General features: G+C 39.4%; 2 protein-coding genes across 3 annotated transcripts in view; one reads left to right on the forward strand and one right to left on the reverse strand.

The window, feature by feature from the left end:
* Positions 1–14,935, forward strand: part of ca10a (carbonic anhydrase Xa) — a 412,177-nt gene that overhangs the window by 341,544 nt on the left and 55,698 nt on the right. The gene's annotated exons all lie outside the window — the stretch shown is intronic.
* Positions 5,969–14,834, reverse strand: LOC115798158 (uncharacterized). Of its 2 annotated transcripts, none has more exons than XM_030754900.1 (7): positions 14,641–14,834; positions 13,792–13,825; positions 12,356–12,432; positions 10,015–10,988; positions 9,181–9,333; positions 8,325–8,417; positions 5,969–7,062 (listed from the first exon to the last, which is right to left on the reverse strand). In XM_030754900.1, exons 4-7 carry the CDS (start codon positions 10,156–10,158, stop codon positions 6,742–6,744), a joined length of 711 nt encoding a protein of 236 aa, XP_030610760.1. In that variant the 5' UTR covers positions 10,159–10,988; positions 12,356–12,432; positions 13,792–13,825; positions 14,641–14,834; the 3' UTR covers positions 5,969–6,741. The 2 variants fall into 2 exon arrangements, with proteins under 2 accessions (XP_030610760.1, XP_030610761.1); XM_030754901.1 differs by lacking the exon at positions 14,641–14,834 and adding an exon at positions 14,508–14,615.

The following is a 14,935-nucleotide window of genomic DNA, read 5'->3' on the forward strand; positions in this document are numbered from 1 at the left end:
GTTGTTTTTAAATGATTACATACATTTGTAAATTGGCAAGGATTTATTACATTAATAATAATCATATATATAATTATAATTATTGATTAAAAATATATGATAATTGGGCCTGTAAGGGATTAGCCAATTTTAATATCACGCTATTTGTAACCAACCTATGAATTAAGTTAATTTACTAAATAAGAGCATGAACACATTTCATGAATATGAGGTTAAATATATACCTCCTTAAATACACTCTCTGCCAGCACAGCCCACATCATTTGAGATCCCACTGTCGTCACTGCAGGTCTGGCGGTACCATGCCATATATTCTATGCTGGCACCAGTTTTGTCTCCATGGCTCTACAATTCACATAAAGTTGATAGCAATTAATATTCATAATGAAAGACATTATGATGAGTATTGACTCACATGCCATGTGTAAATGTGATACATGCATGTATGATGTATGTATGGGGCATGCAGGTGGTAAAAATACAAAAAGAAATACAAAAGAAGAAAATCTTTGTAATATAACAGGGTGGCACATCATCGCATGATCTTATGGTATGCTGAGTTCACTCGTTAATTTTAGCTCATTTAGCTTTAGCCTTTGATCCTTATGGAACCAAATTGATCTAATGCTTGGGACAGTCCAACAACACCCCCCCCCCCCCCCCCACACACACACACACACACACACACACTAGCCTGTACAAGTCTGTGTGTCCCTCCATGAATATGCCTCCCAGACCATCACTGACCCACCAAACCAGTCATGCTGAACGATGTTACAGGCAGCTTAATGTTCACGGCTTCTCCAGACCCTTTCAGGTCTGTCACATGTTCTCAGGGTGAACCTGCTCTCACCTGTGTAAAGCACAGGGCACCAGTGGTGGACCTGCCAGTTCTGGTATTCTATGGTAAATGCCAATCAGGCTCCACGGTGCCGGGCAGTGAGAACAGCGCCCACTAGAGGACCTCCCACAGGCCTACAGGCCTCCACCATGAAGTCTGTTTCTGACTGTTTGTGCAGAGACATTCACCCCAGCGGCTGCTGGAGGTCATTTTGTAGCTCTGCAGTGCTCATCCTGTTCCTCCTCGCACAAAGGAGCAGATACTGGTCCTGCTGATGGGTTAAGGACCTTCTCTGGCCCTGTCCAGCTCTCCTACAGTAACTGCCTGTCTCCTGGAATCTCCTCCATTCTCTAAGACTGTGCTGGGAGACACAGCAAACCTTCTGGCAATGGCACGTATTGATGTGCCATCCTGGAGGAGTTGGACTACCTCTGTAATTTATATATATACATATATATGAAGCAGTGATCCTTGAGATGCTTGACTATAAGATGAACAGCCACAAGGAGCAATACCCTCCATGGAAATGACAGCTAGAGGCTAAGATCAAGGCAGCAGAGAGAGAAGTTAGCCAGCTCTCAGAGTTTCAGAAAGGTGTGATGACGAAAGGAGTGCCTAAGAAAGGTATGGGATTAGGTTGTCCATACCTGAGGCCTAATCCCCAAAGATCCCCAGAAGGGACCGGTCCCATCCAACTATTGGCCAATAACCTGCCTCAGCACAACATGGAACATGGAAACTCTTGTCAGGCGTCATACCAGCTAAGATGAGCAGGCCTGTGGAACAATACATGAGCGGGGTTCAGAAAGGAATTGGCAGAGATACCAGGGGAGCACTACCAGAAGGGACGATCATAGACATTGAAGACAGGAATAAGTACCTTGGAATCCCACAGGCAAATGGGAATCATGAGGAGGCCACCAGGAAAACTGCAACCACCAAGTACCTGCAGAGAGGCAGGTCCTGAAAAGTCAGCTGAATGGAAAGAACAAGATCCAAGATCAACACCTATGCCCTGCCAGTTGTCAGATACCCTGCTGGGATAATAAGCTGGCCAAAGGAAGAGACAGAAGCCAGTGACATCAAGACAAGAAAGCTTCTTACCATGCATGGAGGGTTTGTACCACCGGCAGATAGAAGAAGTGGCTGATATAAAAAAAAAAAAATCCTACCAATGGCTGGACAAGGCTGGACTAACAGACAGCACAGAGGCACTAAACATGGCAGCACAAGAGCAAACTCTAAGCACAAGCTCAATAGAGGCTGGGGTCTACCACACCAGGCAAGACCCCAGGTGCGGGCTGTGCAGAGATGCCCTTGAGACAATACAGCACATAACAGCAGGGTGCAAGATGCTAACAGGCAGGGCATACATGGAACACCACAACCAAGTGGCTGGCATAATATACAGGAACATCTGTGCCGAGTATGACCTGAAAGTCCCGAGGTCAAAATGGGACATGCTCCCAAGGGTGGCTGAGAACAACAGAGCTAAGATCCTGTGAGACCTCCAGATACAGACAAACTTGTGATGGCTAACGGTGGACAAACAAAGGAAGAAGGCCATAGTGACAGATGCTGGAATACCAAGTGAGGACAACATCAAGAAGAAAGAACACAAGAAGCTGGATAAATACCAGGGGCTCAGAGAAGAGCTAGAGGGGATGCAGAAGGTAAAGGTAACAGTGGTCCCTGTGGTAACCGGAACACTTGGGACAGTGACCCCAAACTGGGAGAATGGACAGATCCAGGAACGACATCCAAGAACTCTGTCCAGAAAAGCGCAGTCCTGGGAACAGCTAAGTTACTGCACAGGACCCTCAAGCTCCCAGGCCCCGAGCTTATATATATATATATATATATATATAAAATCAGCTAATCCCAGACTATCAGGAATTGATTGGTGATGACACTTTGCTTGCCTGTCATAACTATTTGGAGATTGGCTGCAAATATGTAAATGCTTAGTGCCATTTATGTTCTACCAAATTACTTCACTTCAGTCCAGACCTTTTCCTGACACAGCTGGCCACTGTAGTTTTTATCAACAGTGACTGAAAGGGAAGACTTCCTTCATCTGATTTTCGACCTTGAGGGAGATGAGATTTTTCTGGCCTTTTCAAGGGTCTCACCTCACCTCCATCACCTTGCCAGGGAGCCTACAAAGACTCACTCTACCTCTTTATGCTTCCTCTTTTGGCATTAAATCCAGCACTCCTCTCTCCTCACAGTACTTATCTCCTCTTTGCATCACTCCCTCTTCCTCTCTCTTTCTTCTTTCAAATCATTGATTTTTCAGAGCATCTATAAAATATTTACAATGTGTGGGCAGACTTTTTTCTCTGGGATTTTATAGTAGTGGTGGGGGTGATCATTTTGGAAGCCAGCGGTAAAAGGAATGAAGGAGCAGAAGAGAAGGTAAAGCAAAAGGAGAAAAAGAGAAGATGGCAGTCCACCCAGAGTCATGGCATGAATACCAATGCTTTACTTTGAAACACTGGTGATTGGGAATAAATAAACATGGCTACTAATACAAACCATGTTTCCCTTGTGATGTTATTAATTGTGATTCTACCCTGATCATTTCAACCTTTTTTCATCTCTACCTGTACCCCCCCCCCCCACTGGCTCAGAGTTCTGCCCAATTAAAATAAAGCCCTCAGGACTGTTTCTGCTTAAGCTCTGTCGATGGTATGTCATCAATAAAATACTTCAAGTTCAAAAATGCAAGAAACACACATCTCTCTGCTGAAAGCAAAGCTCACACAGCTGAAAAAGGAAAGCCATTAGCTCTCTTACTAAACAAATGATTCTGTGGAGGCTCAGATTAAAGCAGAATTTCTTCACAATACACCAACAGTATTCAGACACAATTGTTTCAGAACTACAGTTAGAAAAAGACTGCAAAGATAATGATTTTTATTTTTTTTAAATGATCTGATTTGGGATTTGGTGATTAAACTTTCTTGCATTGCTTTTGCGCTTCCTGCCAGTTCCTGTTAATTTTCCCTTTTTATGGGAATAAACCTGATGAAAGTCTTTGGGTATCCAAACATATTTTAACTCAAACATTTTGAGTTATCTTTCTGTACAACAAGCAAGGAGCACTTTCCTGAAAGCAGTGACAAATGGGTTTTAATATGAGATATGTTTTAGTTCTGGTACTGGGAGCTACAGGGTCGCGTTTTTTTCCACACACTGCATCCTGTTAACAGCTTGAAATCGAACACACTGGGTTTGCAGGGGCGTCGTGGTAGATAGGATCCATTTTTTACAGGTGGCACTGATAACTAATTTTGCCATAACTTTTGTCCTGCACACAAATGCACCTCCACACAAACATTTCTTTCTGCGAATGTGACAGCAGTTTAATTTGCTGCTCTCATGCCTGCTCACATTTAAGTAGAAGTCTGAGTGGGAGCTGACTAGTTCATTTTATTTCACCTCCAGCAAAAAGAAAATCTGAAGGTGGTCACATGACAGCCTTATTGGGATTTGTATGTAGGATGGGCCGTTCAATCACCACAGCTGAGGTTTAAAAAGTTGTGGATTAATCCCAGATATCATTCAGAAATAGGTATCACTTTGATTATTGCTAAATATACATTAATATTACTAAAATTAGTCAGATTCCATTCATAGTGAGAACAGAAAATGGGTCTGTAAGGGCTCGTGTGTTATACGTACAGTAACTGGATGTTAACAGTGACTGAATAAAATTATAACTTTAAATGCTAAATATGAAACGGCAGTATTATGGACTCTTGGTTTGACATGCCCTTCAATAAAATCGGGGTTCTTAAATTATTTTAAAAAATCTGTATTTTTTTTAAGAGTTAAAAAGTAAATTAAAAATAAAACAAAAATTAAAACATTTAAATATGTTTATTATATTCAGGCTATTATAAATGAGCCAAAATGCTACTTGAGTATTGAGTATTGGACATTATATCTAAATTATGATGTATTTATTATATCTAATAAAAACATGTGTGAAAGGAACAGCCTCAATGAGCAAATAAACTACAACAATTTTCAAAAAAAGAAATATTAATTATGTCACCTGCAAAATTAATTCCACAGTTTTCTGGGAAATAAAAAGCGTTTACTTTAATTTCAGACTTTTTAACACTCCTACATAACCAAAGGGACCTAACCAGCCCGAGGTGCTTCGCAGATTTGATTGGGTTCTTCTCTGTCACTTTTGTGAGGATCATCCAGTGTTTTGTAAAAGATGTCAGTCGGTTTCTGTTAGCTTGCAGTTGGTGTGGTTCATTTATGTATTAAAGCACATCAGTCACATGATAACAAGATCCAAAAACTCTGTTGATCTATATAAACAATGTAAATACACATGAATGAATGCAGAATTTGTTTCCTGGAACATCATGAGGTGAGAAAAGGGTTAATGGCCGTGCTGCATACTGAGGAAATTCCTCATTTTGAAGAAAGTGAGTGAAATGTAGTGACTCCACTTTATATCACAGCACCCACCAGAAAACATGACTTCCACTGTGTACCTGTTCCCTTCTGTGGATCATGTGAACTGTACTACAGATGAGACTGCATCACTTGCAGTTTTATCACTTGTTGGAAGTCTTCATACACTCTTAACCCAAATTAGTTGAGTTTACTAGAAAATCGCGTGGAAACTCGTTGCCTTAAACCATTCTAGTTTTTACACAAAGATGAAACTAAACATGTTTAGTAGTCTTTACTAAAATTGATTAGCTCATATAAATTTCTTCCTATTTATGAGAGCTAATCCATTTTAGTAAATACTACTAAACATGTTTGATACATTGTACTAAGGTTCTAAGTTAACACAACTAAACATGTTTAGTTTCATCTTTGTGTAAAAACTAGAATGGTTTAAGGCAACGAGTTTCCACGCGATTTTCTAGTAAACTCAACTAATTTGGATTAAGAGTGAAAATTACTTTTAAGCTAAACTGTAAAGCAAATAAGCAATTTAACATTTAAAGCTATTTATATTTTGTTAATATGATTAATAACATTTCCTCTTACCCTCTTCCTATTACCCTTTTTATGTTCAAGTTGTATTGAATGTAACACTAAATTGTAAAGAGAATAAATCAAATACATTTCAATATTCCAATATTTTATTTTTTGCAGAATACTTACGCAAAAAGACAATTTTAACTATAGTTTGTCATCATGCTTTTCACAAGTATAAAAAAGTATCAAAACAGTAGCCATTCAAAAAAAAGTTTGCCATCCAAAAGGCAAGTAAAAATAGGCATATGTGCTTGAACTCAATTCTAACATGTTTAGAGGAGGAATACAAATGCAGCAGCATTCAACAAAAATATTTGCATCCTTTTGGAAAAACTGGACACCTTAAAATAGGACACAATCTCCAACTTGGAAAATGCACAGATCAACTATGTTTAAGGGAAAATTTTGCATGTTTTATGTAAATGTACAGTCTGTGTTGTTAGTAAATGTAATCAACTGAAGCAATAAATTCCTGTGCTGCTATTGACTGAAAAAACCTGTAAAATAAGCGGTAATGTTGCTGTTGAGGAGGAATTACATTATTTTGAATTTACTGCTTCAAATGACTACATTTACCATCAACACAAACTGGACATTTATATGAAAAGTGCTGAATTTTCCTTTAACTGTATCAACTAAATATTACTATGGAGCCCTGAGCATACACGTCTAAATCCTGTTTTGTAGAGTACAAGTGGCCTGACATTGATGTGTCTTATAACACTGTAAACTGAACATTACAAACTTTCTTAAGAAATAAAAGTTGAGGCAGTACTGCTGCACTGAACTGCATTAGATAATGCAGATGGAGTTGATAAAGTTGCTCAAGTATATTTTCAACCCCCTGACTGTTCACTGACAACAACACACAAGACATTTCTTTACATCGCAAGCTGGTTTTTCAATGTTTGTAACTTTGGTTTTAGTTCAACGTGGCCCAGCTCAAGAAATATCTGTTGGATGAACTGGAACGTGAACTTCATAGAAATGGGGTAACTGAGATGCATTGCATATGCAAGTCCAAAGAGAAGACACATAGCTTTTGGCAGGTCTTGAATGTTGTCCATCACCACTTCTCCCTCAATGACAATTTTTAGTGAGGCTGGACTGAGATGCAGGGAGGATGAGGGCACAGCACCTTCAGGTTGAACGAGGAGGATCCCAATGTCAATGTTGCAGAAAGAGTCATCGTCATCTGAGTCCTTTATAAATGACAAGAGCACAACAATGATATTTCAGTGACATCAATAATTGATAAAAAGAAATAACTTCCACAATCAAATTGAAATTTCTGTCATATCATCTGTTTTATCATACTATGCAGCCCTAGTTTCCTAGTGTAAATGTTGAATGAGTTGGAGCTCCACAAAAGAACATCTATCTAGCATCTTCATGTGCTAGTGCTAAGTGGAACAATACCTTATCCTTTGAATTATTTAAAACTATGCTCACAAGTTTTCTTTAATCACTGGAACTGCCATCTGTTTTCCCACGTCTGTCTGTCTATGCCCAAATCCTGACATGAACCCAACACAGCATAGCATAAGATATAAATTAAGATAAAAAAAAAACTATCCCTTTAAAGTGGGTTGCATGAGGTGCTTACAGATGCATCAGCATATTTACCTACAGTAGATGGTGGTCAGCCTTTCCCCACTTTGGAGAAGCAGCAGGTGGATCAATGTAGGTAGATAAGCAATTACTGCTGCAGCTTGTATTTTTAGATAAGTCAAAAAATTTATATCAGTTTTAGTGGACGCATACTATTTTCAGCATCTCAAACTGCTGTCCAACGGACCTATCTGACTAGAAAATTAAGTTACAGCACTCTCTTCATGCCAACCAAATGCCATAGGAAAAATTAGTAATTTTACCTCACAGAACACAAGAGTTGTTAGTCTAGCATGTCCTTGATCCTTAAATGTGTACTACTGTGTGAGTTTAGTGAACTCAAACCAACCAAATAATAACACAATCGAACAGACTGAGGCAGCAGTAGAAGAGCCGTTCCTCTGTTCAGCAAAGTAAACAGATTTTGTCTATGAAGTTTGGCAGGAGAAATCTTTATACAACTTATATAAAAGTAATTTTATGTCAGAGGTCTGACTGACAGTAATGCAGTGAAAATATTCTATGTATAGTGTACATTTCACTGATCTAGATTTTTTAGGTGGCTAAAATAATGTTGTTAGAAACACTGATCACAGCAGTATATTGCTTAGTTTCCTACACCAGTACCTCTGCTGCTTTTCCAAACAGGGGCCATGTCAAATGGCACTTAATGCAAGTAATACACTGACTTTGGATAAATAGGTCATACAACACAGCTGCAAAACATTATTGCAAAGTAAATATTAAAGAATTTAAAGTATTTCAAAGACCCATGAGAACCATGTATAAGAGTGAAAATTCAAGATTGAGTTGTTATTGTTCCTTTAGGTAGTCTTTAAGTAAAATTACTTACAAAGGCTGGTTTGTAGAAGTCTGTGGGGTTGTCACCAAGGATAACAGGAAGTCCTCTGAGCACCAGTGTTCGAATATCAGTTGGCTCTGCAGTCTTTTGGGCAGTAAAATGACAAAAATAAGCAAGTAACTAAGCACAATTGATTGTATTAAACAATATAAAGTCCCCACACCTTCTTAAGCATCGTTATTACGAATGTACAATATATCGGCATTAACATCGGTATCAGCCAATATTAGTCATTTGTTAACATGTGAGTATTGGTCCGATAAATAAAACTGGGTCAATATTAACAACCCATATCTATTTCCATCTTCTTGACGGGCAGGGGAGGAGGTTGGTCATGTGGTATTTGTTTGGTCATGTGACAGCGATGCAGCGCAAGATTGTGAGGAGTTCATCTGAAGCAGAGAATCAATGTCAGCGGTGGGATTGTTTTGTTTTTTCCAAGGTGTCGAAAGGGTAGTGAAATATATATATTGTATACATTATCAGTTATCTGCCATAACAGCAATATTAATATCGGGTATCGATATCATCCCACATTTTAATATCAGTGCATCCCTAATGGTAATCAAGGACTTTTGAAGGCACATTCCCTAAAATTTAAGAAATACATGGCTCATGGTTAATTAACCCACTGTTACAACACTGAGAAGAACTAGCAGGTTTTACTGAAGTTCTCTGAAGGTTTTAGTGAAGTTCAGAAACTCAGCCTTGTTTTTCCATCCCTAAATTCAAAATCTTTTAATCATTTCAACAATCTATGGGAAGCATGAAAATGAACACAGTTGGACTTAAAGCCAAGTCATTACATGAGCTGTTGCACACAATGCAAGTGCATAATAGGACCAACCTTTGTTTGTTGGGAAAGCTGTGTCAACATTTGGCCAATGTTCCCTCTCTTGGATCGAAAAATCTCGATAAGACGAGGACTGTGCCGATCAATGCTCTCATAGAATTCCTGTTTGAGATTCTTGCCAACAATCCTGTTGAACTCCATGCATACCTGCAAAATACAGAAAATGCTCCAATATTACATCTTTACAGCTAATAACTGAAGGTGGAAGCACCAGAGTGAGGCCAGCAATAAAAATTGCACAGGTGTGGACATGGTCAGCTGTAAAACACAAAGCCCCCTTCAACTCACTCACTTTACACTTTAAATTTGGGGATATTTCAGTTATTCTAGTCAAACGTCTTTGACAAAAACTTTGTACCGCGCACAACACAGGAGTTGCTTTTCTACTGCCCTGATTGTTTGTGGTATTGTGTTACTTTTGTGTAGCAGACCATTGCTACATATAAACAGACTATTAATATTTTGCGTCAAATTATATATTTTTGTTGGCAAGTAACCTTTTAATAAGCAGGATAGCGTACTGTGAACAGGGAATTAATAGATGATAAACCTCTTCAGAATAATCTGAAATCAGAGTTCTGCATCAGGGTGTTGGGATTGATTTCACAATAATGACTAACTCAATATACAATATTCCTTACCAAAAAAGATAAAGGCAGCTGTAGATAGCAACTACCATGTCCTGCATGGTAAAATTACTTTTTTTGCTGACAGTGGGAATGGCTAACAGATAAATATTTTTAGGTTTTATAAAGGCAGTTTCCTAAGAGAAACACAGACACATATTTAAAAAAAAGTTCTCATTATCTTAATCATGAATGAACTAACCTGATCTTCTGTGAAAAGAGCAGGCCAACGTTCCACCATCTCACATACAGCAGGTTCTGACTCCACCACCTCTTTTCTTCTCAATGCAAATGTCAGATCCATCTTCTCTTTCACAAGCTGTCCATTTGGTGTTCTCTTCTGCATTTCATTAACCAAGTCTTTGTGGGCACCCTCAAGGGCTACCTGATTAAATCCCTCTGGAAAGTTGGGTAAGAAGTTGATCTCGCCTTTCTTGATGTTCTTGTTGGCTGGTTCTCCTTCAGTTGAATGCCCTCCTCATTTCCCTGCATTTACTGCTACATCAAGGCACCCTGATCTTCTGCGCTTTGTTCTGTAATTAGCCATTTTAAATTTTAGACTATTTTTCCAGCCACTACAGCGACTGGTTGAGCCTCGCTCCTGGAGAGAGGGGTGCTTGCTTATGAGGGCTTGTGCAACACTTTCAAACTGAGCATTATTTGGGTATGCTGTGCAACTATACATGCTCTCTGCCAATCTTTCAAGAATCTCATGTTTCAGCTCTTTTGTTACTTTCAGGTGCGTACCATCACGAAGAAACTGATGATCTGCTTGCCTAAGTCTATATGCTACATCAACAGAAAAATCTGGGATATCAAAACAATCTGGCCACTGTTTCTGTCGCTCCTGCGAGGATGTAGAGAGGATCTCTGTATCTGCTACACTGGGTGTGCCACTCAAGATTTCTTCAGATGTTGAGACAGATACCAACTCAAGTAGAGGGATGACCTTGACTGTTGGTTTTTCAGGAAGATCTTCGATATCTGTCAGATTGCACACTTCATAATTGAATTCAGGATCTTGGTACTGGAGACTGAAGTTAAAATTAAGTCCCAGTGATCTTTAAGCTTGCCTATCAAATCCTCCACTGTAGTGGGTCTCGTATTCAGAACAACCTTTCTTATATCCGTCTCTGTGAAAATTACTCTCAAGGTCATCTTCTGGTGTGCTGCCATCTTGGAAATAAAAAAAATAGCTTATTAGAAATATATACACAAAGACATAGATATTCAGTTTAACATAAGGCTTATCAAAAAAGATACAAAATTACCAATTAGGCTTACATTTAGACTCTATCTAGAGCAATGCTAGGACTGACAACACTTGTGGTTTCTCAACACAGAATATAACGAGTGAGTGTCACTACTGAATTTTCTCCAAATCTGTATGCTGACAGAGGGAAAACATCATTCAGCTCTTTTAGTTCCACCACACATAAAGAGGGATTTGTGCTGCCACAGAGTTCAAATGATCTGACATGTTCATGGTACCATGCCATCATTGTATTGCAGACAAACAAGATCTCTGTGTTTATTGCCACAATCTGCTTGATCTGTTTGAAATTTGGGGAGGCCTGAACATGAACCAACAGAGTATCATATCAGCATAATATCTAATTCCATCTACAGAGACTGATGATGCAACCATAACCTTTGTAAGTTGGGGTACTCTATTGCAGAAAACTTGTTGGACATTCTCGGGGAAAGATGTGATCAGTGCTGTGGTAACCTTGTCCAGCTCAACTGAGGGCTTGAAAAACGAACTTGTGTCCAAACAGTAAGCCATCATTTTCTGATGCTTTACAGCCAGTGTAAGTGCCACATGTCTGAAGTTGTGTGCATTACGAATGACCCGCTTGAAGAATTTATGTTTTCCCTCGAAACGCATTGTCCAGACATCTGACAGTGGGCCAAATGCCTTAATCATCTCAGGATAATGCATAATGAAGTGGTGTTTTGGACGCAATTTGAAATTTGGGAATGTAGTTTGCAACAGTTCTCTGTGTTCTGACACTTTGCATTCAAAGAAATGTATAGACTCTTCAGTGTGCCTTGTTGCTACAGCCAATTCAACAATATCTTTAAGGAGCATCAGAACGTTCCAGGCATCGTCCCCCTTCAGGCACTTTATGGCCAATGAGAAGTGGGAGCAACCTGATTAGAGCCCAGTTCTCATGGCCATTTCCACCTATGGTCCCTTTGGTAGAGAAGCCTTGGGCAATAGGCTGAGGCTGGTCAGTTTTGTCATGAAAAGCATATGCAAAAGATGTGATAGCATGGTTCAGTGTTTCTAATGTGAAATATTTCTTAGAAATCAGTTCTGAAATGCAGAGTGATAACTCAACAGGAACAACCCCTTCAAAAAAGTCGTGTAGGATGTCAGGGGGATAGCCATGAACAACATGAAAGTGCTCCAGACTGTCAGTTAGTACACATCGTCCCTTTACACCATACTGTTTTGCCAAAGTGGGATCCTGCTGTACCTCCTGTACCTGTTTGTTGTGAATGTCTGCAGTTCGGGGTTCAAAAGAGCCTGAGCTTACCTCCTTGTCTTGGATCTCACTCATCGTTGCCATGCAGAACCTGCAGAACTTGTCCACTCCAAAGCTCTCAAAGAATCCTGCAAAAGAATGAGCAGCCAAGTTATCAGCAGCCACATACAACACTGTGCCTTTGACACATGCTCCCAACTTCTCAACATTTAGGCCATCTTGCTCCAAAGAAACCAGATCCTGATCAGAGGATGAAGAGTTTTAGCATAGCCATATTCTTTTACATCAGAGGCTTTACATAAAAGAGCCAAGTTGAATGGACTGGAGTGTGGACCTATATTTTGATGGCACATTGGCAAGCACCCAATACACTGCACTCATTTTATGTTTTTTCTTAGATGTCCCGAATGGATTAGACACTTCAAAATCATCTGTGTAAAGTCCAACAGCGATTCTGAATTCCTCGCTGTTAAGGGGCCATTTTCTTTACAGTACAAACCATCTCTGTATGTACTGTACTCATGTGGCACATGTTTTTGTACTGGAAGAGCTTTATCTAAAATGTCTGCCCTGTTCAACATTTTCTGTAACATGGCATTTATAGGAACATATACAGCACTGGATTTATTTTCCCTGGCAATAAAGTACTCAACTGGCATAACCACATCAAAGTTTTTGTTTACATATGCTGCTCTCCTTTTAGAGGTTGATAAGGAGCCACCCTTGCCACAATACTTTAGTATGATATTGCTCTCTGAGGCAGCCCTGACTACTTGTTTCACAGTTGAATCATCTACATCTGTGTGTAGCTTCAAAATGTCCTTGACTGAATTGTGCAGCAGTGGTTGGGACAGTTCACGTAAATGTAGGAGCTGTTGTATAACTTCATCGATAGAACTTTGTGGAATGTGGAGGATGGTTTGCATCTTTAAAAAAAGAGCAGCTAGGTTGTGCTCCAACTGTTTCCCAAGATCATGATGCTCTTCATCGCTGGACTCTTCGCTGCCTTCTAAATCAACAGTGTTGTTTGGGGGCCCAGGTTCCTCTTCTGCCACTTCATTGGTTTCACTACCAGACACTATTTCTGGTTTGAACATCTTCCAATTGCCTGTTCTGTGCTGTTTACTTCTGTGTGCATTGAATGTGGAGTACACAGTAGTATTAAAGTTACACCCATTATATGGACAGTGGACTCTGTGATTAACTTTTAAATGTGTACTCCGCAAGTGAGTGATAAAAACTGCCTCTGTGCAAGCAGCAGAAAAATCACAGGACTGACAGTGAAAGGTCAGTGTTTCACACAGTTGTGCATCTTGGTCTTTCTGGTGAATTTTGGATAAGTGGACCCTAAGTGCACTGATGGACTTAAATGTGCATAAACACTCTTGGTGTAAGCAAGGAAATGAATGGTACAGTTCTGGTGTAGCTTCCATGTTTTAGCCTGTAATGTTTTAAGAGGTAACCCCTTTTCTCTGATGTAAACTCACAGTATTTGCACTTCCACTGCATCTTCACACGGACCTGTAAGAACAAAAAATAATAAAGATTTTAGCACACTTGTCCACAACCATGTCATCAGCGATCAAGGAAATATGGTACTTTTAAATACTGTCTCCCTTTGAAATTTCTGTTCTCAGCCTGAAAATTTTGTTTTCCCGTTTCACATTAGAGTTAAAATATTGCCGAATGAGTTAGGCTTACCCTTCTGTCTGCAGACAACTGACAGGTTTAATAACGTTTCTAACTTGTTGTCAGTTCTGTATTTTAAGAGTCTGCAGAGGTGAAGAAGAACAACTGGCGATAACCTCAGCTTCAGCTCTTTAGTCATACAAGATTTCAACCTTTGTGTCCGACCATTACATTTCAGTACATACGAAACCGTATAGAAAAAAACGTGTACTATGTTAACACAAGCACATGCTGTTACGAACGATGTGAAACACTAAGCTAACGATAGCATTTAGCTGTCTTGACACTACTGGAGCGGCTTTTTCAATTAAAAAAAATTACTCTCAGAGACAGGATACACTCGGCTTAAACTTGGTGTAGTAAAGGTTTATTTCAGCAAACTACATCTCTCCTAAAGTAACTGTCCGTTATAAACTGAGACTCGTCAGTACGCTAACACTAAGCCAATGCTAACATTCGCGCTCGCCACTCCACTCGCGATATTTAACTTCGATTCCAAAACCCCTCACTTTACCTTTACAAAGTGTTGATAATGGTGGCAGTAGGCTGTAACTATAATTTTCAGTTATAGCTGCACATGGAACTCAGCTATCTTTTAAGCAAAGAAATAGCTAGTATTATTTAAAATAGTTATTCTTCACACTTACCAGTCAGGAGCCGTTGAACTTGCCACGGTGCATGTTGCAGCAGTTTGAATATGCCCCGCCCCTTCACTTCAAAAACATAATATCTTTAGTAATCTCTGCTTAACAAGTTCATTACACTCTATATTTGTGTAGAAACGTACAGTTAACTAATTTGATTTAGTAATGGGACAACATTTTTACCAAAGACGAAAGAATAAGTAATGATTACTAAAACGTTTAATTACAATTAATATCTGGGTTAAGAGTGTAGGAGATATTAGTATGTAAATAGCTGCGCTCCATCTGTTTTTTCCAG

Source organism: Archocentrus centrarchus, chromosome 19 (assembly GCF_007364275.1).
Source record: "Archocentrus centrarchus isolate MPI-CPG fArcCen1 chromosome 19, fArcCen1, whole genome shotgun sequence".
Taxonomy (NCBI): Eukaryota; Metazoa; Chordata; class Actinopteri; order Cichliformes; family Cichlidae; genus Archocentrus; species Archocentrus centrarchus.

Excerpts from the sequence above, each read along its gene's own strand:
- LOC115798158 (XM_030754900.1), bottom strand. The coding sequence starts at position 10,158 with ATGCAGAAGAGAACACCAAATGGACAGCTTGTGAAAGAGAAGATGGAT. Across the intron at positions 9,334-10,014 it reads CTCTTTTCACAGAAGATCAG|GTATGCATGGAGTTCAACAG; the intron begins GTTAGTTCATTC and ends TGTATTTTGCAG. Across the intron at positions 8,418-9,180 it reads AGCTTTCCCAACAAACAAAG|ACTGCAGAGCCAACTGATAT; the intron begins GTTGGTCCTATT and ends ACTGCCCAAAAG.